The sequence below is a fragment of the Clavelina lepadiformis genome, chromosome 7, assembly GCF_947623445.1.
Source record: "Clavelina lepadiformis chromosome 7, kaClaLepa1.1, whole genome shotgun sequence".
NCBI lineage: Eukaryota > Metazoa > Chordata > Ascidiacea > Aplousobranchia > Clavelinidae > Clavelina > Clavelina lepadiformis.
In genome coordinates this window covers 16,229,818-16,256,207 of record NC_135246.1, presented here as the reverse complement: position 1 = coordinate 16,256,207, position 26,390 = coordinate 16,229,818, and the positions used below count along the sequence as shown (strand labels likewise).

The 26,390-nt window shown below is 38.2% G+C and overlaps 3 protein-coding genes and 1 long non-coding RNA gene across 9 annotated transcripts in view; 3 read left to right on the top strand and 1 right to left on the bottom strand.

The window, feature by feature from the left end:
• Positions 1 to 2,020, top strand: part of LOC143466148 (histone-lysine N-methyltransferase 2C-like) — a 33,161-nt gene extending 31,141 nt beyond the window's left edge. For all 4 annotated transcript variants that reach the window (XM_076964779.1, XM_076964778.1, XM_076964777.1 and 1 more), the window contains exons 83-86: positions 346 to 517; positions 652 to 842; positions 1,060 to 1,168; positions 1,451 to 2,020. In XM_076964779.1, the coding sequence (XP_076820894.1) occupies positions 346 to 517; positions 652 to 842; positions 1,060 to 1,168; positions 1,451 to 1,543 (565 nt within the window). In that variant the 3' untranslated portion in view covers positions 1,544 to 2,020. The remainder of the gene's footprint in view (positions 1 to 345; positions 518 to 651; positions 843 to 1,059; positions 1,169 to 1,450) is intronic.
• An 818-nt stretch (positions 2,021 to 2,838) lies between these two features.
• Positions 2,839 to 19,313, top strand: LOC143465410 (uncharacterized). Its single transcript, XM_076963665.1, has 9 exons — positions 2,839 to 2,958; positions 7,626 to 7,789; positions 7,875 to 7,939; positions 13,521 to 13,665; positions 14,731 to 14,937; positions 15,091 to 15,185; positions 15,843 to 15,937; positions 18,085 to 18,224; positions 18,482 to 19,313. Exons 2-9 carry the CDS (start codon positions 7,636 to 7,638, stop codon positions 19,072 to 19,074), a joined length of 1,494 nt encoding a protein of 497 aa, XP_076819780.1. The 5' UTR covers positions 2,839 to 2,958; positions 7,626 to 7,635; the 3' UTR covers positions 19,075 to 19,313.
• On the bottom strand, positions 9,989 to 14,017 carry LOC143465411 (uncharacterized). Of its 2 annotated transcripts, none has more exons than XR_013118613.1 (4): positions 13,626 to 14,017; positions 13,462 to 13,562; positions 10,853 to 11,050; positions 9,989 to 10,748 (listed from the first exon to the last, which is right to left on the bottom strand). It is a non-coding gene; the product is annotated as an uncharacterized LOC143465411 (long non-coding RNA). The 2 variants fall into 2 exon arrangements; XR_013118612.1 differs by having other exon boundaries at positions 9,989 to 10,736.
• A 1,059-nt stretch (positions 19,314 to 20,372) lies between the features above and the next one.
• Positions 20,373 to 25,204, top strand: LOC143465993 (uncharacterized). Of its 2 annotated transcripts, none has more exons than XM_076964564.1 (7): positions 20,373 to 20,561; positions 22,918 to 22,972; positions 23,269 to 23,379; positions 23,447 to 23,557; positions 23,631 to 23,729; positions 23,910 to 23,962; positions 24,252 to 25,204. In XM_076964564.1, exons 1-7 carry the CDS (start codon positions 20,523 to 20,525, stop codon positions 24,321 to 24,323), a joined length of 540 nt encoding a protein of 179 aa, XP_076820679.1. In that variant the 5' UTR covers positions 20,373 to 20,522; the 3' UTR covers positions 24,324 to 25,204. The 2 variants fall into 2 exon arrangements, with proteins under 2 accessions (XP_076820679.1, XP_076820678.1); XM_076964563.1 differs by lacking the exon at positions 20,373 to 20,561 and adding an exon at positions 20,608 to 22,695.
• Positions 25,205 to 26,390: the final 1,186 nt, after the last annotated feature.

Genomic DNA, 26,390 nt, shown 5'->3' with positions numbered 1-26,390 from the left:
CAGGTGCAGAATTGCTTCTTGAAAAGTTTTTTGAAGTGTAGAGTATGAGCATTAGCCATAAGATAGTACAGCCGTTCATTTAACTCTAGCATAGAGACCAAGGTATTGCAGTAATAGTTGCACAGTAATTTCAGTCAGTAATTTATTGTAGATTCCTAGCTTTAATAATTTTCTTTCACAAGTTAGAATCGTTGTGTTTCGATACATTGTATTCAGTTATTTTTTATTAGGAGCTTTTTACAATTCTATTACGTACTTGGCTTTTTAATGATAATAATAAGCAAACCTTACCTCCAAAACGTCACTTATATCTTCAATATTTTGTAAATCTTCCTTGAAACACAGGCCTCACACTTTAATAAGCAACTTAATAAGCGAGTATTATGAGTCGACCGGCATCGGTGATGCTTCTTCGTCCTTGTACGGCAAGCAATTCGTCCATTCTAAATCGTCACAATACCGTCGTATGAAGTCGGAATGGAGGAATAATGTGAACCTGGCGAGATCCAGGATACAGGTTTGCATCTGACTGTTATCGTTTTCATTTGTACATCCAAGTATACACACACGGTATACCACCTTTTTTTGGTATGAACTTTTTCAATGAAAAACTAACACTGCCCTATTCGCTGACGTTCGTCATTACTACAGGGCCTTGGTCTGTTCGCAAGCCGGGACATTGAACCAGGTACGATGGTGATCGAGTATATCGGAGAGATCATTCGCTCCGAGGTCGCGGAGAAGCGGGAGAAGAAATACGAGGCAGCCAACAGAGGAGTTTACATGTTCCGGCTCGACTCCGATTATATCGTCGATGCGACTGTTACTGGTGGCCCCGCTAGGTTAGTCCTAATTGACTCGTGTGCGTTAAATATTGGTCACTCCGAGAAATACATTTTTCTGTTTAACGTCAACGTCTTACAGCGTTTTGTGTTCTTGGAATTTAAGGTTACTGGTTAATATCAAGAAAACAATGGAAGTTAATACACATACGCATTGCCGTGTATTTTGAATTGGCCCTGTTTCGTGTTGTTCTCATAACCATTGCTTTTATTCCAGGTACATTAATCACGCTTGCAATCCCAACTGCGTAGCCGAAGTTGTCAACTTTGAAAAAGAAAAGAAAATAATGATTATCTCCAACAGACACATCTTAAGCGGCGAAGAGGTATAAGATTTGTTTCTACAAGTACTATGTGATATTTGAAACGAATTTGTGTTGTCTCATTTGATTCAAATGCAGTCAGCAACCGAAATCTTACCATCAGTAGCAGTGTCAATTATACCAAAGCTTCCAATACTTATTTATTAATAATTCTTTGGTTGAAGTTACTATGAATGAATGTACATGAATTGTATGAAAGTGCATGTGTTAGTTACGATGGGCATAGACGGTATGAGTGTATGTGGTCATACTGTCTTATTAATTTGCTGAGTTTTGCGTTTGCAGCTCAACTACGACTACAAGTTCGACTTCGAAGACGAAGGAAACAAAATTCCTTGTCTTTGCGGTTCAATTAATTGCCGAAAATGGATGAACTGAAACTAGAACTTTCGATCAAGTATTCTCAAAAATAATGACTAGATCTAAGCTGCCAGCCGAGAGATCTACATCGAGCGGGCAGTTGATCTAACAGGGCCGGTTGCTCGAAGTCCGAACGATCTGTGACAAGTCCAAGTTACTCCTGTTGAGATTAGCGTTTGAAAATGTGTAAAGAAAATTAAGAAATTTTGTACGATTTTTTTTTGTTTTTTTTTTCGATTTCATGTCGTCCTAATGTATAAATGGTCTTGTAAAAATTTGTCGTCGTTTGATCGCGTCATAATAAAAGCGCTCTTTGTTTTACAATGTGCACACTGCCTTCATGTCTGCTCGTTCAATTGCTTTACTTATTGAATTGTTCTGCGTCTTTTTGTAAACGATGTACATAATTATCAATGCATATTTTGCGCAATTGTCAATGTAGCCTGTTGTTGCGTACTGTACAGAAAGAATCACTATACACCGGTTAAAAACTGCTGTTCCCAGTCAGCCTACTGAGAATAGGTAAATAGGGCGTGAAAAAGGTATGCGTTCAACCACAAAAATCCCGGAAACGTTAGTTTATAAGTAGTCGGTCTACTTTGGTTACATGACGCCTAACATGTATATTCGGTTAAAAGACAAATCCTGCTTTCTGAGCATCAGTGTTCAAAAACAGGGAGTATCTCACGGTTGGTCCCTTGTATTATGAATGTCGTCTTTGATCATAATTCATAACTAAAGCGGAGCGTGCACTTCGCGATTATTATATCCAGGTTTTGCACCGATCGCTTTCGCTCCACCATGGTTGAAATACCTGCAGGCAGTGCTCAATGCGAGCCGTTAACTAAGCTTGCTCCTGTTATTTGGCTCTGGTGAACAAAACCACGTAAATGAGCACCACCGGAAAGCGATCAGGAGAAAAAAGATTTCTAGCGCTCGGTTTATGCCGAGCCTGATCAGTCTATTTGATTGAATTGTAAGGTTTTATGAGAAAAATTTAACATCGCATTTTGAATAACTAAACAAATAATTCAGAATAACTAAGAGTTTAACAACATCAACTTTAATACAGACAGTTTTTGTCCGTTTTGAGTCCAAGAAAGTCCAAAACAAGCAATTGATTGAGGTAAGAAAATGAGAAACAAACATGAATCAAAAAAAAATTTGCAGTTTTCATTTAAAAATGTAGCATCATATCGATGTCAAAATTGTTTTAGTTTAACTTTGGTCAAGGTTAGCAGAAAAGTTAAGTCTAACCCGAAATTTTTTCATAAACTTAAAAAGTTTAATTTCTCCATCCCGTGTGCAAATAGTTTCCCGCGAAACCAATCACCTGACACGTGGGGAAAACTTATATTGTTGGTGGATCAAGTGGAAGATGGCGTCGAATGATTTGGCGCATTTGTTGTAACCTTGAAGTGTTTATTATGCAGGTAAATAGTTTCTAGTAGTAAACAATCAATGATATTTGTTTTATTAGGAACATAAATTAGCAATAGATAATTAGTGCAGTGTTTGTAATGTTTGAATGAGTACATTTTGAAGTTAACATTAACACCATGCAAAGTATTTGCATATAATAATATGTCATTTGAAAGGTCATATGGCCTTACGTATCGTGAGTTACAACCGTTTACTGTTACTTCCATTATAATTTTAATGTTTATAGGCCTATTGAGTTTTTACGGGCCTGCCACACTAGTCGTTTTTGTCGAGAAGTCGTGTGTACATCGATCTGTTAAGTTAAGCAAAGGTGCACCGAAGTCCGGTTTTCATGAAGTGCAATAACGCACTTCAGGTGTATTAATGCACTCGATTATAAATAAATGTGCACTTAATGCAAGGTAATGTGCATTAAATCAATTATGTGACTGGACTGCATTATTTTTGACCTTTTTTTACAAGATCTTGGATGCACAAAAGATTAAAGAGTGTACTTTGCACCCTCACAGGTTTTGGCAATCCTCTGTTTGCTAAAAAAAACTTGCTTTCAATCATGTAAAAATGCATAAAAACTCATCATGTTTAAAACCGATATCTTCAAAAGAAAACGAGAAACGCTGATTTTTTTCCCAATTTCTATTGCATAGGGTCTCATCTTGCCTTCACAAACGCTGGGCAGCCACGAGTCGCAGTGCACACCAGCTTCTTCCTTTCAAACTGGTATTTTGCTTCTGCACAACAAACATCTCGGCGAGAGCTGCCGCATCATGCTGTCTGGGACTAACCCACACAGCAGTGGTTCTAAACTTTTTTTGGTTTTTCATTACAAAAAAATCTGCTGCTTCCTAAATTGCTTGCAGCAGAGGTGATCTTCGTCTACCACTGGCTAGTTACAAATAAAAAGTAAACTCACCTCGAAGGTTGTAAGCAGTTGTGCGTTTACGAAGTGTTCTCTGGAAGTAACTTCTCATTTGTGTTAAATCCCAGTTATAGGGCGCTACATGCTTTTAAATTTTTGTTTATGTACCAGTTACTTGCAGATAATGTGGATAAAGTCTGTTATGGGGTTTGTAAAGCAAAATAAAATTGTTTGTCATTAAAATATTGAGCTGCAAATCACTTGTTCTGAAATCATGCGCACTGTGATTGGGAGACGCTATTATACAAAATGCAAGTGCTACATTTTTCACTGTCGCTTGAAGGACGCTGTTATTTAATGATAGTGGTTTTCAAGGTAATATTTGCAACAAGGTGCCCTTAAGGTTATGGAAAATGAAAATGGAGGTAAACTTAGTCCAATAAACTCGTTTATTTAGATTTGGTGCCAAAGAAAGCTTAAGTTAATGTAAAAATGTAAGTCTACAATGCCTGCCAGTTGTCAGATAACATGGTATTTATTAGCCATAAATAATATTTTTTATTTTTCTTTTGCGTTTATTCATTTCTTGCATAAAAAAGCGTAATGCTCTATAGTGGGAGACTAGCTATATAAAATCTATAATAATCTGGTAATGTCAAAATTCTAAGCTGTCATAATTACAATATAAACTAAACCTGTTTAAGTGTAGTGCACAACTTCATATTTCATATGCACTTATATACTAAAAGCTTGTAAGTTTTTTTTTGGCAGAAAAATTGCAACCTGTAAACATTTTCTTGATTATCTCTAAAAAAAGACGTAGTTTTGTGTTCTAACATTGCTGTCATTTTTTAGAGACAAGTAACAATATGGTAGAAAGGCACACTTCCCACACCCTGACTTGAACCAATTGATATTGAGGCGCAACAAGCACAGTGTGAAAAAATATACCGAGGGTGCATTTGCTGTACAGTACTTTCCACTACGGCACACAATTCTCATGTTTAATCGGTTGATGTTTTTCTGATATGCCAGGCAATATACCCTGTTGTGGTTGGGGAAATGACAACATGTATCTATGAATGTCAAATACTCAGAAGTCAGTATTTGGATTACCTTTGTCTTAATGTAGGATTACTGTGATTGTACGCTTTTCCAAATTTATTTATTCCTGCCAATGTTGGGGGAAAATACACAGCTTTTTCACTCTTGTACTTAACATGAAGTATAACTAAAAGTAAAGGTATTGCAAATACTGTTTGTTTCGTAATAAAGTGGTATGGTATGTGTTAAACTTGATTGGTTTGTTACGTTTGACATTCTTAAATGATATGTTGCATTTTTACCATTTGTTGTACCAAAAAGTTTTTTTAGAAACTTTGTTGTTACATACACAAAACATCAAACAGGGCTGAATTTTATTTGTGTTGTAGTAATACTACTCTGCTATTATGCATGAGCTGTACAAGCTTCTGCATTTAAATCCTTGAAGTTGTTGTCCAGTTGAAGTCCCATAGTATTTTGTTTTGGGCTCATTGAGCAATGTACAACTGTCGGTTTAAGTGGATATCTGTGATTGGTTGTCTGAACTTTAAACATAGCTGTATGTTATTAGTATTTAAATTAAAGTTTTGCTTGTTGAAATCAATTGAGTTGTCATACGGATTTGGCATGTTGCTACTCATTACTGTACAGCTAACAAGGCTAATAGTGAAACAAAGCGACCAAATGAAAAAAATCACCCAGGCGGGCATTGCAAAAGAAAATATGTTTGCAGTATTAAGAGGCATCAAATTTCAAGACCCTAAAAGTTTTACTGCTTTTGTTACTTGTACTTGAAAAAATTGAATAAGTTAAATTTAGCAATTAACATTTAACTCAAACATGCTAATGCGATTAGATACACGGGTACTATTGCTTCGATTCATTTTCTCCAGTATTGTCATTACAAAACCTGTTAATATTTACTACAAATACTTATTACTGTACATCATTGCATGGCATATCATTGTTGCATGTGTTTGCATTTTCAAGAGAAAAGTTATGAGTGCTGTATATCTTCGCTTGGTTATTTAAATGCGAGGGGTTCATGTGTTCGTTTCAAACAGATACAAAACAATTTAATGCCAATGCATTATTTGAGTCTGCATTTAAGAGTTAGTTTTAATCAGTTATACACTTTGAGATTAGGGATAGATGAATGGAATCAACTTTTCCATTTACTCTGCATAATTAACATGCATGCGTTGAATATTTGATATCATATCAACATATTTTGCATGTACGTGAAAGATGCGCTTGTCATCCATCGAAAACAATGTGGCATGCTCACACACAAAACTTGCCACAAGTTTTGTCAATCATACACCAATTTCTAAAGTAACAAACCAAGGCATGGTTTGTTGATTGTCAAATTGTAAAAAATATATATGTATTATAATAAAAATCAAATTGTATCTATCTATGCAAACTCATAGCTACTTTGTGCTGTCTGACATGTGAGTTCTGTCCATATGTCTTTACAAGTTTAATTTTGTTTCAGATATGTGATAGAATTAAAAATTTTCCCATCATTTTCTTGAACAGTGGTAACAGCCATAAAAGAATACAAATTTTGTTTTGTGAAACATTTGACACTTAATAGTGGCCACTTTGAGGGATACCTAAAGAATTCCACAATTGTTTAGTTGCTTTTATTATGATGCCAACTAGTAATAATGGATTAAAGGGCGTGTATTTACAATCAGTAGGAAAAGTTTATTTATCTTTCATGAATAGGTGTTAAAAGATATTTCATGAATGTGTGTACTTTTGTCTTATTCTAAAAATTGAGCAGCTAATTGCCCATTTTAATATCACATTTTTGAATTATTTGAGTCGATGAAAATTAGAGATATCGCATCCACATAATTTGTGGGAAAATGTTGAGTATATATTTTTAGATGTTGAAAATTGCAATGGAGCTATTTATTACTGTATTGACATGGGAATTATTACAATTGTTAAATTGTGTGATTGAGCCGTTACCTTGTGCCAACGGTGGTTGTCGCAATAAGATGAAGCAAGCCACTTCATTATTTCAGCCTTACCACAAAAGCGATTCCCAAACTGTTTTGATTTTTACTCGAAACTTGTTATTACTCCTATTTACAAGCCTTTTACAGGTTTCCAATTCATTCTTTTCATGTCAGAATCAATTAGTTTTGATGAATGAAAAACAAATTCCTACATTGTATACCAATTTTTGGTTTGTCACATGTATTTACCTACAGTGTGTAGATAGATGTGGTGATATGCATAAAAACTTGCTAAACTTTCCACGGCTTATTGAACCGGTTTAACACGTTGTTTGATGTCATCAGCAGCTTTTCTTTTCTGCTCACTTGGCCTAAATCGAATAATGCAAACATTTCTTATCAAACTAGTTAATAGCCTAGGGCTCTTTGTTGTTCCTCAGTTGTAATGTGTACCGAAGTCCACATCACCAGTTCACACTGCAAGGGTATCTGAACTACAATTGATTGCTGTTTTTTTTTGTTTTTTTTGCCATGCAAGAAAAAGTTGTGCTTTTTATTGTGTTCTTACTTAAGTATTTTAACCCCTTCTAGCATGGTCATTCACTTAATCACATATATAGTAACAAGTTTTTTTCTGTTGTAGGATTTAGTTACAAAGCGAAGTTAAAATTGCGCTTATGTTGACATACATAGCATATGTATAAGAAATAGAATGTAATACTGTGCATTGGCAGAGTCATATTTTTATTTCTAAAATCAATTGTAGTGTTATTTTTTATAGAAATCTAGTCATGAACACTGTTATAAGAAAAAAGGACAAAAAGCCCAAAAATGATAAGAAATCAAAGAAAAAGAGAGTTTCATCCAATATTGTGACATCAAAAGCGTCAACAGACAAAGTACCTTCTGCCAAACCTGCCGATTTTTATATTTTTGAAGGATCAGGTATTGATTCGATTGTCAACCTAGTCTATTCTTTGTAAAGGCTTCTGTTAATAAAATATTTTACTGCAATGTTGTAATGCTGCAGGCAGCCCTAAAGACGACAAAACGACTCTGCAAGAAGCTTTCTGCAAATTCCGTGATGTGCGACAGGTAAGGTGTAAAATACAGCTTAACTTTATTTCAATTTTATTTACTGGTAAGTCAACTTGAACTCTGCAGCATGGTGCAAGTAAAACCATAAACGCGTCGTTAGATCTGACCACGTGATTTTATTTTGCTATTTAACCCACTAGTAGTAGAATTACAGCCATTATGCAATTGATTCACTTTGATTGATTTGTATGAGCTAAGTCTAGATTCAGTTGCCATACTTTGCCTTTCAGGTAATTTATTAATCTGCTCCTGTTTTCATTTTAGCCTAATTCTATGATTCACTATTTTCACTAACCTTAAAAGCACTAACCATATTCAATTTTAATTTTACTGGATTAATTGGTAGTACGTATTGCTTTTTTCGGAGTTCTGTGTGGTATGCTTTTTCTGCCCTCCCGCTTTTTTAAAACCATACGTTGTGCAATGTGCGCACACAAGACGTTTTCCGGTTTCCCGCCAAACAGTTACAGGCGCACCTATGCTCAAACACGGAAGAATGTCTCTATTTACCTTTTTAAGCGCCATTTCCCATCTTAGCGCCACTCCTGCCTTTGTTTGTGCAGGTAAATGAAACCTGTATTCCATCAAACACTAAGCTTTTTCTCACACGTTCGATGTCGCATCGAATTGCCAAATTTTCAAGACGTTTTTATTTTAAGATTGGAAAAGTCAATTCCTACATGTCTTGGCGTACTCGCAGATTTTAAGCATTTGCGCTTACCTGAAGCTAATGTATTCATCAACCCCAATGCATTTATAATCATTCGCGTAGTTTATTTTTGCTGAAGCCGGCCTGTTATGCTAGACTAACGCAGCTTTATTTTCACGTCACACTGAAGGCATTGTCACTTCACACTAAATTCTTAAGGTGTCAGAATGACCGATTTTAAGCTTCATCACAGGCTGTGGTGCTTGAATCGTATCAATCATCAAACAATATTTGTTTAATCGTCGTTTGGCCGTTCGCAAAGCAGTGCGCCAAACTCGTTTCGTATTGAGGCGCGCGAATTTGGTTAAACTGCTAATATTGTGTCCAGTTCTATAATGTTACACCTATGTGGTATTTACGTGTGCGATTTCGGTTTTTTATTTGTTCGCTGTATGACTTCGTTGCGATTTGCTTGAGTATGTCGAATTTCCTATCCACGTAGAACTTTTTAACCTAAAACAAATCACACTTGGTATTAAAACCACACCATGCGTTTGTCGAGAGTGAATGTGCGTGGGATTAACCCCGATCTGCACACACTTGCTGCCCATGTGGTAAAATTTTGCGTTTTTTACATCCGGCTGTGTAGAACGTATAAAGGAGTGCGGCGTAATGTTGATATCAGATCGTAGTGGTGCAGCTTCTAGTCTAAAATGTTTAAAATTGAGTTGCGTAAATATGCTTAACTTGGCGGTAATTCGATAGTTGTGCTTCGCCTTCTGGGAAAAGCAACGATCGAACCGTTCCATAGCTCTTGGCGTTCATGGTGAATTTAGCGAAGCGTGCGAACTGAAATGGCTTAAAATATGCGTTTATCAAAAGTGCAGTGGCGACTATTAAATACTAGTCAATGCCACGATTGTTTAGGGGTTAAATTTTTTCCAGGCTGGTGTATTCCCGCGATTCGCCAGTAAGATCTAAGGTGGTGTATTATCAAAGATGTTTTTCAATGCTAATTGTTTTGAGACAGACAGCTTTTGAAATTCTACACACCTATCAAATTAACCAATACAGTTTTTATAATTCCGACTTGGAATCCAAGACGCCCGGGAAAAAATCGTATCACTTTAGCCTATTGTATAAATCAAGGCGCAAAGAAGTAAATGGTTTAATATAACGCCTACGCCTCTTCCTACCAACGCATTTACGCGCGCTCCAAACCTATTTGTGCTTCACGTTTGGCGGCGCCCTTTTCAATAAGTTGTGCGCCAACCACGTGGTGCTAAGATACCACGCGGTCGTATCGAAATTGTAGTAGAAGTTAGCAGTCGCCTTTACCAGACGTTATGGAGCAACGAAGTAATTACCGGTTTGACGCGTTAGCGGCTGGCCATGTTTACAGACGAAAGCTGTCGCTTTAAGAAGTCATGGACACTTAACTTCAGTTCAGTTTTAATTAGAAGTTTAGCTGGCGTTTAGTTTAGGGAGGCATCAAAATATCTTTAGCTAATTAGAAAAGGAATTACAATTAGCTTGTAGCTCGTGCAGCAAATGCTTGGGCTAAATTAGACGACGATGTGTGACAAGATAGTCTGCTGAAATGAGACCATTTTGTCAAACGTAGTGATAAAACATCGTGTAGTTGTTCCGGTAGGTTACGCAGCAACGAAGCCCCGTTGTGAAATGGACGCACAGAAAAACAAGAGCAAACTTTGTGTGCTTAGTGAGTGACTCAACGTTTCGCCGTTAATGCATTAGCACTTAGCAGAATTTAAAAATATGCTCCAGACAGTAGTTTTTCATAAAAAATGTATATCGGTTACAAGAAATATTTAAATTGTCCAGGATGTAACTGCAGTAAACAGCCGAGCTAGAAGGGTAGCCACGTCGATTGCCTGGCCATCTTTAATGTTTGCCTTTGTCATTCTTAAGCAGCAGTAATACGAAATGTCGGGTGTTTTTTGTTCCTTGCCTGGATATTTCGATGTTTGTTCAAGCGCTTCAGGCTTTTACTTGACGTCATTTCGCTCTTCAAATTGGCTGCCTCTGTGTTCTCTGAGCTCCATTGTGACTCGCTAAGAAAAACAAATACGTTTTCGAGGTGATCCCCGCGATGATTTCTGCGCGCCCGCGTGTCACTCCCTCCTAAAGAAATGCCTTGAAAAGAATTCGATTTAAGCACCGTCGCATCACGTAGCTCAATTTTACTTCTAAGAGAAACAAAACGAGGTGAAAAATTCGATTCTTTTAACTGTCAAGACCTTCTGCAAATAAATACGGTTCCGGGTCCACAAACACGTAGAAAAAGGCGATTTTTCGTCGTGGCAATTCCGCCCTCACGGAATACAGATCCTGTACCCATCATTTCGGCAGTCTTGGAGCGTTTATTGTCGTCTAATACTGCCTGGTAATGATGATTTCAGGGTTTTGTGAAATCAACGTGTCGGTGCAGTTTACAACTGAAAAGTAACCGTTTATGTAGTGTCAGGTGTTGGCATGAGTGCCGTAATTTCCAATTAGCACATAACTAATTTATTCGTTTTGGTAAAACACGGTTGGCTTGATTTGCGCTATTTCATAAACGCAGTATGATTGTGTATAGTAATAACCGATTGAGCTGCTATAAATGATTATGTATGAATACTGAAGAGAACTCTCAGCTGACGTCATATGCGTGATAACCTGTAACGCAAGTTTCGTTGAAATTTCCGCAAGTTTTTCTTCGGTTACGGATGACAGGACCTGTCTATTATCGCCCTATCTATGCTCTGTTATTTTCCACTCTTTGTTACCGACAAAAAACACCTGGTTGGCTTAAAAAAAGTGGTCGTTTTTTCTCAGCGCTTGCTGATTACAGGAATCGACGTTCATCTGAGCGTAACCCCAGATCTCTGTTTGAAAGGGCGACTAGCGTACGGCCATCTGAATAACCGCCTTAGCGCCAGTGACGATAAGCTAGCTGAAATAATAGCCGATATCGAGGAATGGGGATAGGCTAAAACGGTCTTTGAAAGGCTGACTTCATCCTATCATCATACAGGCCGCTGCACAAAAGAAAACCACGCCAAGCCAATATCGGAAGAAGTAATCGCTAGTTAAGAAGCAATTTAGTTAGCGGTAATAACCAGTTTGGCCTTTTCGTTGCTAGTCTTACTCAACGTTGTAACGAATTGTAAGGTTAACATTCTTTTGTGTGCCGTTCAAGACGTTAATTTGTGTAAGCATTAGTGAAAGGTGTATATATGACATTGCTAGGCTTGTATACGCGGCAATCTTTGAGTAGCTTGCTTGGTCGAAGGTAGGGCGAAATATTAAAGCTCGATTACTTTTTTCGACGAAAATTTCGTCAGTAATTCTGGCTATGTGATATATTTAGATTAAAGTATTTGCTTTGAAATCACTGGAGTATTTTTCGCAAACCTAATCTGACGAAAGATCAAGTGTTAGGCAGTAGCTTGCGGCGAGCTTAGTTTGCACTTAACTCGCTGCTTGAAGTGGTATGGTGGACATAATTTTTGTACCATCATACGAGTCGGCGTTTGTGAAAAAGCGTTTCGAGGGCTTCCAGCAATTCTGCGCTTATGTTGGTATTTTAGAATCAGCAAAGCATTCAAGTGTGACATGGTGCGTTACGGTCACACTCCATGCCACTGATTTCAACATTTTCTTTCCTGTCTTTTAGAACAAGCTAATGAGAACTGTGAGTTAGGTCAAAATCCAGATAAACTACGCCACCTGCGGTTTCATTTTGTGGGTGACATTTTAATCCTGTCGTCGCTCCAGAACCCAGGAAATGGACGCCATGAAAACCGCTGATGGGTTTCTTGTCGTTCCACGTCAACGGGGTTAAATGAAGGGAACGATGTTTTGATACTCAGGGATTGTCAAGTGGGCTTGTTTGGTCACAGCTGAAATCCCACGAACGATCGCTCTACGCTATATACGACGTGTAGCTCGAAGTTTTAGTTATTTTAAACTAAGCGTTGTGCTGTATTGTGTGGTTTGTATCACTCAGCTTTGGTACCGTTGAAAGCCGCGTAGTGTTACTGTATAAGTGCGCAAAGCCAAAAATATATGAATTGCCAGCAACCTTTCTCAGCAAGCGAATTTGTTGCGCAGATTAAAATCAGGATTAGTGACATTTCTATTGAATTCGAGCATATTCTGCAACGCGTTGCGTGAATCACCGTGCAAGTATTTCCAGCACTTCGTGTGTCATTCCGTGGTAATCTGCCGAATCTTTATCCTTCAGTGCTTTGGAGATATGTCTAACACTGTCTGGTAAAGATGCGGCCGAGTTTCCCCCTATCATCCACCTCCGTTTGATGACCTTTTAAGCCAAGAGTTAGTGAGCCGTGGCTATGTGCGACGTTTCCAGCTTTTTGTTGCGTGTTCACGATTTGCTTACGGCCTTAACCGTACATATTTCCACTGAAAGTCGAAAGTTGCAAAAGCCGTGTGTTTGGTGTTTCAGATAAATCAGTTTTTCACATCACAATCATACTTTATATATCATGCTTGATGGATCACCTCACTGTGTGTAATTAGCATCCAATAACTATGTAGCAAAGTTATAGGTTCTGCTGTAGTTTTACTAACCATGCGGAAGGCTAAGCGAAGTCTTACCAGCAAGTAGAATCACGTGAAAGTCACGTGTCTATCTGGTAACGAATTTGTTTGACCCGCAACTATCGTCTGTGACGTCACACTATCTCATCGTTAGTTGTAGCTGGTGAAGTTGTTCATATTGTGGTGAATTAGACATGTGTTTATAGTTTACACTCTAAAGCATGACTAATGACTGTTAATTACGGATATTGTAAACGTTTAAAGATATTAACTTTTTAAAACTTGTCAAAAGTTTGATTACATTTTCGTGTTTTTCTGAATCACTCAGCTTTTTGTCATCTTTTCGGTATCTTTTTGCAGGCTGAGATTTTGTCATCGAACGCCTCCCAGGCGAAATGGCGTCTGCAAAATCCACAACGTATGCTCAAGCTACGGAAGAAATTTCTAAAGCAATGCAAGTCTTACATGGGTGTCCCTTACAGGAAGAAGTACCATCAGCCGGGCAGTAAGGAACGCTGACTTTCCTTGCGTAAATTTACGTTCATCGAAAAAGATTTTCGAACTGCGGTTCTGATGACTTCATTTTCGTTTCGATCACAGGAAAAGCCCCGTTTCCACACAGAGCACATAGCTGGCTTCGCGCCTAGTCGTTCAACCAGGGCAAGAATTCAATGCTCGTCATTATTGTGCGATTAAAATGTTGCGGTTTTGGCACTTTACTGATAACAGCATCTCGGGCGCATTGGAAAACGACCACTGATCTTCCATCTCTCTTTCCCTGATGGCGTTTTCCAACGCGAGCATTGATATCTGTGATGAATTAACTTGCCGCGGATTGAATGCTCGCAGCTGTTTCGACGCGAACCCTCCAACAGAATACAATGCTCTGGGATAGAGAGATGCACTTTAGTGCGTAATCCAGGAAGGAAACCGCTGCTACAACTTACGAGCGCGAGGTCGTTTGTTATTCGCGTTTGACAAGAAATGTTGTCTTTTCGATGTTTGCCGTAAACCGGAGCATGTGTCAGTGTAAACGTCGGTTGAGGTGCAGTCGATAATGAAATTGTCAAATAGATTATTTGCGTGCAACTACTTAATTTTTTGTAAAATGCTGCAACGCCATTACTTTTGGCGTGGACACATCTACAACTTTAGTTGAAATATGAAACAAGACGTTTTCTTAAAGCTTTCGAGTCCATTCTAACGATAAATGATTTACTCCCGGCACGTTATACATCGACCACGTTTTTCATGCATTAAGAGAACTAGTTTTCAGGAAACTGAAGTTTCACGTTACGGCGCGAATAGGATGTTGTAAGGCGAAGCGCCAACGCTTCCGCATCGACATGCGCCGTTGTTTGAACCCGCGCGCCAACCACGCCGCGAGTAAAACTTGAAAACCGCTAATTGTAACCCGATATGGTTGGAAAAATTTACCCGAAAAAATGTGGTCAGCTAGAGGTTAAAACTTTCATGACGAATTGTGGTATTTTTACGACGATGTCAATGTTTAACTATCCCGAATACGTACTTCTTAATCGTATTTGCTGAACAAACCTCATTTTTCCAGCCGCCGCTTACAACTCCAGTATCTTTCTCGACTGTTGCGGCTTGGTCAGACGCGCACTTCGAGACCTGAGCAAAGACTTCGGGTTTCGTGTCGGTCCATGGAACCAGGCGTACATGCTCGATACCCTGCCCATCGTTGTCGAAAACGAACAAGACATGAAACCTGGGGACCTCGTCTTCATATCGGCTGTTTACTTCAACGAAAAAAGTAACACAGTATCTACTATTTGAATTGAAAGCCGTGTCATAATTAATGCTATTTTATCGAGAGATTGGAAATAAATTTTCCAGCAAATCGCATTCGAAACCTCGTGTTACTAACACTAATTTAGCTGTATTAAAGCGTTATCTGTTTCTGCAGTGCGCCGACAACCACACGACATGGTTCACGTTGAGGTTTGGTTGGGTGACGGGCACAAGACGATTGGGGCTCGCTGGCACAAAGGCCGGATACAGGTAACCGTCACCTTTTCAGGAGCGCGACTTTTTGAATGCCGTCCGGCACTTAATATTTAGTCACGTTGTCATACAAATGGTTTCCCTTCTCTTTGTGACGTGTGATCCGATTATTTTGGCGCGCTTTTGTTGTTTACGCTACCATGGGAACAGCACCGCTTCGTTGCCACTGGGAGAATAAACCACGTGGTCATTGTGACGTTTGTTGCGCCACACGCATCGCCCTTTTCGACGTCATAGACGGCTCAGTTCGTTGATCCGGAAACGTGGTCAAAGATAGCAGAAAGGGTGAAAGAAACTCCACAATTTTTCAAAAATTTCCTGTGCATGTTGGTCTAAAGATAGATTACCTTTATCCGTTTGCTGTTCTTAAGGCTGTTGCTAGGCTTTCGTGTTGTAGATTTTCCAACGAAAGCTGAAACTCATCTCCAAATTTTGATACTTTTGAACCAAAGTCTTAACAAAAAATTCTAGAGGTTACGTAATTTTTCCCATTTACGGTTACCCGAGACCGCCAAATGCACTTGCCACGTTGCGAAACACGTCAGGCTCCAATGGTTCGGCGTACGTCACAATCAAAATTCAACTCAAATTGCCAAGCTTATTTGCATAGGGGAAAACACTTTACGATAAAGTCGGGTTTTTCTTCTTGTCTAGGTTTTCGATTCCTACAAATTTGAAAGTACAAGTTACCACAGCATGGAGTATCACTTCAGGTCAATAGATACCTGGCTCCAGGGAAATTGCGTCAGGTGAGTGAAACGCTGCGGTATAAACAAGAAAGGTTCTTCTAATTGCATATGGAAATACTGTATTTTTCGTAGTAATAAAGTTGGCGGACAAGTTTTAACTAAAATTAACAACGAGGTAACCGAAGCGCTTATTTGTGCGGATTACGAATTGAAAATTGAATTTTTTTTCAATATTTTTAGCACATATTTGCCAATCTGCCGCCTTCTAATTTCCAAATTACAATGACCTGTTGTTTTTAACGCCCATTGTCATTAACGTTATACTATTTTAACACAGTCACGTCCAACCGACAAAAACAATCTTTTTGCTGCTAAATTTAGCTTCCGCCCACGGTTTTTACTGAGAACCAAGTCGTTTCACGTGATGCATTTTTACAGCTTAGTCATTGTGCATTTTTAAGCCGACTGCGTAACCTTTGATTTCACGCAGATATCCCCTACTTGACGTAGACTAAATTTACCTAATCACTTTACATAATCACATGGTCCTTAACAATCGCATATGGCATTGCATGAATAAGGTACAATTTGTGAAAAAGTCAAATTTATTTGCGGGGCTTGCTAAAATAGCAACCCTGTAAGCCCCCGAGTTACCTAAATCGGGACCGTTGTCATGGGTGAGCCCACCGAGCCCTTTACGAATTCATCTTAACATAGAAATATTTCTTCACGGTGACTTACAGCAAGTAGAACCAGCCTTTTCAATTCTATCAATACTTGATTACGACACAAACTGTAATTATGACGAAACATTCAATGTATTGTGACGTTTTAAGCTCTGAAGCCCAGAGATAAAGCTCTCTAGTTTATCAGGCTTTTGTAGGATGCTTTTCGTGGCAGTAACAAGACACTCTTATTAAAGACGTTTATAAAAGACGAGCTGAAATGTTGGTGACTTTTTCCTCTTTTTTGGTCTAAGGCGCCTTTGTCCATCAAAAGCCCTGGGTTTGTGAGCTACATTTGACTTTTCTATTGAGCCTTTCAGAAGGTAGCTTACTGTTTAAATAAGGACGTCAATTTTGTATTGTGAACACTTCTTTACTGTTGCGTCACCTGAAAATTGCCAGTTTAAACTGGAAAAGGCAAGAATTTCACTCCAATCATCCACACTCAACAAACAGTAAAACAGTTGATAACAGTAATGTTAACTGATTAATTATCTTTTGAAATACAGTACAAAAATTAAACATAAGGAGTACTCACGACACTTGTTCGACTTAATAATTTCTAATTTTATTTTACGAGTTAAAGGTGGCTGTATGAGATTGTAATGACGTATGGGGATTGATTATAACGTCGAATAATATATTTGAAATGTCAAGTAATAATATTTGAACGTTTTATTCAAAATCAAAATAATGCCCAAACTTTCAAAGTAACCAAATTGGTGACATGTTTTAATTTTAACCGGCAATCTTTTGTCTAGTTGTATTTGCTCCGACGAGATCCAGGACATAATTAAGTTTCATAGCGTACGAAGAAAATTCGTTCATTTTGCTTTGGCAAAGCACAACTTCGTCTTCTGCAAAATAACTAGATTGGTTGGTGGAGTTTGGTTTCTGTGCGGCCTCGTTTAGATCGATAGTCGCTTGTCAACACCCAGTGGCCAGAGACGGCAGAGTGTTAAGTTCTTGTAATCCGATAGATTTTTCCTATTCCACGAAACACGTTGAATATATCCTCCAGATGGCGACCTCATCACGTGTGGGCCCCCGATTGGTGTCACATCTTCCTGCGCCATTTTTAGTTAAACATATGTCGAAGATTACGGATGGCTGCAGGGATTCACCACGGCCTTGGCCCACTACGACCCTAAATAATCTAAGTTTGGATAAGTTCGCTCTGGTCCTCTACAGTTCAACTAATATCTATCTATCTTTCTTGTTACATCACATACACAATTTATCACCATGACATCGAGATGTTTAAAATTGTCAGGTTTCACAGGTGCGGTTGAATGAGGCCACGTGGCGCATTCACGATTTTTCCGCCTTGTGTGGCGCCATAACCGTGTGCTTTGCTGACAGAGTGTTTCCCCCGTTAAAATCAACGCGCCATGATTCCGTCTGAAATGTTTTGTGTTTCTTAAACTTGCGCCCGTGTCCTGGTTATGCTCGATTTCATGTAAAATGATGTTTGCCTTTCAGCCACTGCCAGCGCCACCCTTGGAAACGCTCGGATCACTTCAAACCATCGAAGCGTTCGATTTTCTTTTCGAATCGTTTGAACCCAACCGCGCAGAGTGATCCACGTTGTGACGTCACAAACGAGGGCAGTGACGGAGAAGGTAAGTTTTTAAACAAAAGGTTAAAGCCTTTTTCATAAAAATGTTTTCTTAATTCGCAAATAGCAATTTTAAAATTAAGATTGTACCGATATTTCTGGCCTTCTTAGTGATTATATTTCACTGGTAATGTGATAAGAGCTTATACCGCCATCTACCACATATAAAGCAGTTCTGTCCTTTTTATCAACATAGATCTTTAAATATAACAAAAGCCACAATAGTAACCAATGGAAATGCGTTGTTTACTTATTTCTCAGATGCAAGTGACAATGAAGAAGCACGCCCCGGTGCATCCATGTTCGTCGAAGGAATATCGACAGCTGGTGGCAACGAAGAGTTGATGCCACAAAATGCTAACAACGAAGCACAGATTATATCTTTCAACCAAGAGATACCAAGGCCACCCGTTACAACGCTTGATTCTGCAGTGGTTGCTCAAACTGAAGCTGAATCTACTCAGATCAGTTTTCAAAGTAGTTCAGTAGTCCAGTGTTCTTTACCTGCCCCCATTATGACTTCGGAACTAACAGAAACCACGTCATCGCCCGACCAATCCTCGCAGGAATCAAGTGCAAGCGATGAATTACAAGCGGTAGATGGCGCTAACACGCCTGTACATTCAGTACTCAATCTGCGCAAACCGATGTATTTTTTCACGACGAAACGCATTCATCCTGGAGGTTGCTCTGATTCTGAACCATCACGTGACCTCGCGTCGTCAGTAGAGGAATTATTACACCACGCTGAAGATCTCAATGCTTCCGAAACCGACCAAGTTACGGCTTGCGTCGCCAACACTGTCATGCAGCGCGCGTTGACCGAATTAGTCTCAGAACAGTCGAATAAATAAGCAAGCTGGTTTAGTTACATGTTTATGTTGAATAGGTCGACCTTTTAGGTTATTCCTTGCTATGAGTATTACTGTTTTAAGTACAGTACAGTATTACAACTAGAATCACTTGAATGTTGCTTTTACCTGTATTTTATTGCCCACTGTGCTGGTTTAAAAGCTAGATTTCTATTATAATATGCTATTGTAACTTTATTGTGCATGTCTATAAACGCTCAAGCTTGATACCTTGAAATCAACTTCGTTTGGTTATGACGTCAGTTGTCATCAACGTATTCACTGTGTGTAGTCCGGGCCGCCTGTGACAGATATACATTTAACGATGTGGTTTGCGGTGTGACTGTTAGACAAAACATACCTACGGTGTTGGCTCTCGCACTTTAAAGATAACTCATTACCCTACCGTAGTACAGTACAGTAGTTAGAAATGGCGTGGAATGCTCCAAAACTGATACGAATTAATTGTCAGTCCTTGGGTAGGGTATAACGACAAAACATTGTTTGGTCATTTGTATTAACGCATTTATTATTACTGATGTCGTTTCGGCTCATTTTTTCTATGCTACCTTTTACTTTGCTGCTACAGATAGGTAGTTACTCATTAAATTGAAATATGGAAATTTGTATAGGGAGCTCAGCAAAATAGATGCACCTATACATTTTGAATACGTCAACACATCCTCTACCTGTTCTGCGAATATCGCGGCTTCAAATTTTCCGTTGATTTAACACGTTTCAAGTCTTGTAAAATCAACATTTTTGAGCTGAGAAACATTAGAAAATTAAAGTTGTAATAAAAAAAAAACAGAAATTCAGATAAAACTTGACAACAATTAAATTATACTAAACGTTTGCTTCTGGCATTTAAGCCAATAAAAGTTAATAACGTTAATTGAAGATTCTAAACAAGAGCCCATAGCTCTATGTATCTGTTTCATAATCTAGTTACAGAAATTTGACTCAGAATATGTTTTTAGTTTGCTTAATAGAACGATAAAAAGTTAAAAAGTATTTGTTTATTTTGTTTTTTTACTAAAACTACGACGTGAACTTGTATTGGTACATGCTCAGTTGTGTGAACTTTCTTGCTTTAACTTAGGAATGCCAGTCATGACAATATTTCCTAGTTTTTATACCCATGTAGAGTAATTTTACTGCGTTTGAAGCAGCTTTCATGTTACATTATCTCACAAAGCTCATTGTTCGTCACAAAATTTGATTTAAAGCTTTCATATCAGAAACCATCCTCCTACGACCTACTAGAAATGATCAATCTTTTCCACAGCCAGGCACCAGATGTGATAAGACTGGGAGCCGGGCATAAACACCTGCGTCACCGCCGAGATTTTCTGCCGTGCAGCTGCTGAGGAAATTGCAAGCGATGCTGGGAAAATCCCATTAAAACTTAGCTTTTCGTATTTCCGACGAATCAAATAAGGGTGAACGACATGGTGACTGTTGTGCTGATTGAGGGCTTACAACTGAAGGTAAATAGGCTACATACCTACAACGGTAGGCTACATTTCCACTAAGCGAGGAAGAGCAGCGCGAGAAATTAAATTTGTCCATAACTTCAGTTTTAGATAATTTTGAGAGTAATCAGTAAGAGCAACTTCTGAGATTAGTAGGCCTGTCGAACAAAACTGAAGAAATTGTCAACATGTAGGTTTTGGGATTACTATTACGTGGTTTGGTTTGCTGGGGTGTTAGGATTTGAGATAGAAACCTGGCAGATGATGCGTTTCATCTGGCAAAGACGTTTTGTACCTTGAAGAACCACCCAAATTATTTCGTCTAAGTCTAAATATGTTTTTATGCCCGTTGCTCTTGGCTGCATCTTGTCGGAAAATTGTAAAAAACACAATTGATGAAAGAAAGTTACGATTTTACAATGGGTTGACAGCATAACAGAAGTTTCAAACAAGCAATTTTTCTTGGGCCTATCAGTTTGTTCTAATGAGAAACTGTGGCATGGTTACGGCAATGTTGCGGTAAACTGTGTCCTTTTGTGGAAAATTATTTCCATTTCCAACCTTATCGGCAAGTCACCTTTGACCAAGCCAATCCCAGGTCGACTATTACACCAAATTCTATGACGTAATGCGTTGAGAGAAGTTGTTTTTGAGAATAAATTGGAAAAATCCCTCTTAAAAGTCGACTACTGAGCATTGTTTTGTGAGATTAACAACTTATAATTTCGCCAATCTTTGGTTATCGATATTTCTTGCAGGTTTCCTTGGCATGTCAAAGCAGTGCTAACTTTGGTACTTACAGGCAATTACAGTATTACGTAAATATTGTTTTTCGTTCAGCGAAGAATATTACTTGTGACGTAATTGCGCCAAATTTGTCTTACTCGTTGCCACCTGCTAGTCTTATCATATTAGGGAGGAAATTGTGTTGGAGTTCAGCTAAACTATGGCTTATTATCGTGCAAATATGGGAGTAAGCTTTCACATCAAAAACAAATTGTTTCTTGTCGTTACTTTTCACTAAGTTTGGCTAACTTTCAATTTATCACAGTGTCCCATTTGCCAGTGGCAGAATACTTTATTTGTTCTAGCACTGCCAAAGCCTGTCTAGCTCAAGGCTTGATAAACGACTAGATATATGTCATCGTTGAAGAAAGCCCAGTAATTCGCAGCTTTATATAAAATTTCAACTCACAAAAGTTCAGTCTGATAACGATTTGTTACAGTGGTACGGCATGTTTTTAAGTTTATGCTTTTCCCACATAGAATTTGGCTTCATACAACAGAAACCATTGCACTTGACTTGTCCGGTGGTAAACAGCACCGGTCATCAAAAACAAAGTAACAAAGTTTGAATCATCTTATTTTATTGGTAAAGCACAGCTTGTGGAAGGCAAGGGTTAATAAAAGGATGTAAAACAGAAACAGGCTGTAGTTGTTGTTTGTCAATAAGACCCTGATGGCAATTTATGGGGTTTTTAAATACTTTCGATGAGTCTCAGAAACTGATTAGCAGGTGTTGTTATTCTAGTCACCTGCAGGCGTCGACGCTCAGTTTGCGGCATAATCCGCTTTCAAAGCTGTGTTACTACTTCGACCAAGCGTCCCATTGTGGAATGCTATGTGCACTTTTAACGACCGGAAACGTTGCGAAATTATTGAGGACATTTAAACGTCATCAAAGAAGAAAATGGAGCTTGTATCAGCTGCAACAATGAAATAAGTTGATAAATGCAGGAACAAGACCAATAACAGTCGGAATTAAAAAACAGCGTGTTGAGCTTATTATTAAAAACATTCGAGAACTTGTTGTTTTCTTGGAATTACTCAGGCCATTTTAAACCTATTTCGGTGATGATGTTATTCAGTTATCGATATGAGTAGACTTACCCAAAAGTCACGTTTTTCTTCGTAGATCAACTATAAAACCGGGAAACAGCCTCATTGTATATATTACGAGCACAAGATGACAGGAATAGTAAATTTAATCTGTTTCTTATTGTTTTTCGTCGTATCATCGATTGTCTGGGCTCAGGAGACAGAGTTTCGATGTGCTTTTGTCAGAAGAAATATGTCAAATATTGCTTCTTTCTTTTTCGAGCGGTATTCAGAATTACCTCATGAAACAGAAGTCTGTCACGGTGTTAAGGTATTACCCGGTGCATTGCATTTTGACACAAGATTTTCACTATAGCGTTACTTGCCGGTAACTTTCGTTACGCTATAACTTAATTTAATTACAATTTTTCGAAATTATTCAAAAATATGGGAATTATTGAAAAAAATTTATTTCTGTGATGCTATCGCTTGTGCAATGGGACTATTTTGTTAAAATGTATTTTACGTGTTCCCGTTGTATTTATCATTTTAGATTTGTCGTTCTACCTGGGTACAAGATGGCGCTAGAGTGGTGATTTTGAGACAAGGTCAGTTGTTTTCATTTTTTGAGAACTTTTTGGCGGTCGTTGTTGCTGCAGTTCTTTTCGTCTTCGACGTAAGCTAATTCATGGCCGAACTTAGTTCATTTTATTATGGTATTGCTCACCATACTCAATTTGCAAAAAGAATATAACAAACGTTTATTAAAATATTTTTGTGGTTTTGAGTATGAATTGAACTCAAAATTATGAAGTTATTTAAAAATGTATAACGTTCAGTAGCCAGAGTACTATAGTACATACTTTGATCTCACATTTTTAACTTCAATTTTTTGCTGATCTAGGCTGTGCTAAAAGCGTGGTAGGGGTGCAGGATCCTTACTCGCAACTATGCAGAACCACAGCTTGCGTCCCATATTACATACACCACCCAGATACAAACTTCTGCCCAATAGGTGAGGCTCTTGTAAACTGAAGTTGAAAAATGCTTGAGGTATTTACTGTTTGTTCATTTTAACCAAGGTCCCCAAGCAAGTTGTTGTTGCAACGAACCCATGTGTAATATGAATGTTAAGCCTTACAACAGACCCTGCAGGGTTCCACCCTTACCCAAGAATAACACTATTAAGTACGGTATGTATGCTTGCAGTTTCTAACTCCGTTTCATTTGCCTATGCGGTGAATTTAACTTGCGAAAAACTTTCAGGTCGTCCGGTCAAATCCAGTTCAAATTTTACCACCCTCCTCTTCATTGTGTTGGGTTGCGTCGCAGTTGGGGCACTTTGCTTTTGGGGTTGCCTCTTTGGTAGGTTTTTGTATCTTATACTATTTCTAGTTAAATTAGGCACGATACTTGCGATCTAAACGTGATATTCGGGAGCACGCTAACCGATATGACTCAAATAATTAAATTTAGTTGTCTGAATGCTTAAAGTTTGATGGTTTGTTAAAGTCTGTACAAACTGGCTATTTTTGCCTTTTAAAGGTTTCGTAATGGGATCCAGCAGATGTATCAGTATTTCCTGTCCAAATTTGAAGGTAAATTGCATTTGTCTTCTTGTGCTTCAAACTCACTTAGCCTTTGAGACCCTTGTTTGGGTAATTGCTTGCCAAAGCACACGACTTATTATCTTTCGAAGAACCATCGAAATCTTAATTTGTCCTGTAATTAAATCTCATAATTAGATATTTTGTCATTTAATGATATAGCATTTCAAATAGATCTCATTTCTGCTTTGAAGTGCATGGTAGTTGACTTGTAATAATTTTGACTGTTCAACCACTAATTTTAGGATGCCTACGACGTAATTTGAATGTTTTACTTCAGCTTAATAAAGACCGGACGACTACAACTCCAAATATTACGACCAATGCACCGGTAAAGACGGAAATTGTTTGATTGATGAAGGACGGTACAAGTGCTAATCCACTCTTTTTCTGGGAAAACCCAAGCTAGCATGGCTGTAGTTATAAAAAGGCTGTCGCATTTGTGATAACACAAAGGCAACTTTTGAGACATCGTTGCATTTTCATGCGTTTTATTTATTTCTGCCTGCCGTATGAATTCCATGCCCCATTGCTTTTTTGTTCTTATTCCATTATGTGAGGCGCGCAAGGCTTTTTACGAGAAATCGCTATATTAGCTCTTATTTCATACAGATAAAGATTTCTACGTCATTCAAGTTATTCATTCATAAACAGATGAAAACTTTCACAAGATTATAGATCTAATTCTACCCAAAATAGTGCTAATTATTCACTTACTACGACCTTAATCCAACTAAAAATAAAAACAAGTGCTGGATTAACCATTAGCATGGTGGTGTAATGAAAAATCTGCGGTTTCCTCGATTTTCTACATTGATGCTGAGGATAAGCTTTATTGTCATTGTGCGTTCAAATGTCATGGACATTGATGCAACCTATAAGCTAACGAATTATTTTATTTTGTGTGTTTCATTTCCGTCTTAAAGCTGTTTCTCAAGAACATCTGCAACTCCTATATAGGTGTCCACGTGTGTGGCTTTGACTTTGAAAATTCGATTTTGGTGGTCAGCTGTCAATGCTGTCAATTGTGGTTGGATAGAAGGCTGTCTAGGAAGCCTCAACATGATTGTAATTGCAAAACAATACAGTTCGCACGTGTTTATAAAACAAAACGAGCTCTTCTCAAAACCTAGTAATAAAACTGTTTGTGACAGCCGTTATGGAAAAGTTTTGGAAAATCTGAAGTGACTGCGCCGCACAAATTTAACAAAGAAAATAAACTTTTTTACTGAAGCTTGTCGCTTTGATTTCTGGCATGTTGTCCTGACCTAAATCGCACGTTTCTTGGACCTTCAGGTAACACAGATCGTTTAACGCGTTTTCGAGAAGATAAGCTTTCTGCATTTATCTTTGTGAACGGTGGAGATAAAAGTTTTTGGACTCTACTAGCAGTTTGTGCTCTCTGGAACGGACACGCAGCCTTTGTCAGGAGTTTACGTCAGTTTTCATCAGCATTCGGGCATTTTGTTTAAACCTCCATTACATGCGCCACAAATTTAAGAAAACCCTTTTTCGATTTGTGACTACTGGTTTAAAACATCGAAAACGTTGTACTTCCACATGTAGGCCAACGCTACAGAGTTTTATCATGGGAAACCATTTTCCTTCAAAAGCTTGCCTGGTAAGTTTGCCTAGCGCTTTTTTAATTGAGAATGTACCGTGAAAGTTTGGTTATCATATAGTAATTATTACTGTTATACAGCGACATACGGTGAACACGTACAATTTTTCTTTTTTCAATGATAAAAGGTTTACATATTTTTGAGCAGCAATAGACGCTTCGAGCTAATTATGGTTAAAAATCATTTCATTTGAGCGGTTTTGAAATGGCGAGCCACAAGTAGGCTGTGTTGCAAACTTGTTATCCGTCTTTCACCATAATTAATACAGTCATGATTGTTATAGCTTTGCGGTTCACCTCGGAAGTCAAATATTACAAGCTGATTGCCACACAAGTTGTTAGCAATGAACTTTTCTTTACAGGCTAAAACTTTTTTATTGTCTTAACTGTCCATGTTTACACTTGTGCTAATGCAGAGCATAATGCTAGGCTCATCCACTTCGACAAGTCAATCGAATATAAATTACTTGGTTGGACTTTGCAGTGTAAGGGTTATAAGTTTACCCATAGCGAGATATTGTATTTTAAAATTAGATTTTAAAAATCTCAGGGCTAACCTCCGTTCAAGTTTGAATGATGATTTCATGCATTTGAAACGTTATCTTACGTCAATCTCAGCTTAAAAGACGTTAGCAGTTTGACATGCATGATGTTGTGCAAACAGCGGTTTGATCAGGAAACGACTTAAAATCAAAGACAGACTCGTTCTTAACACTAGCTGGCCGATTTAGTAACTTACGTCATTACTTACAATGCAGTAAGACCGGATTTTAACATGATTTAGAGGTAGAGCTCATA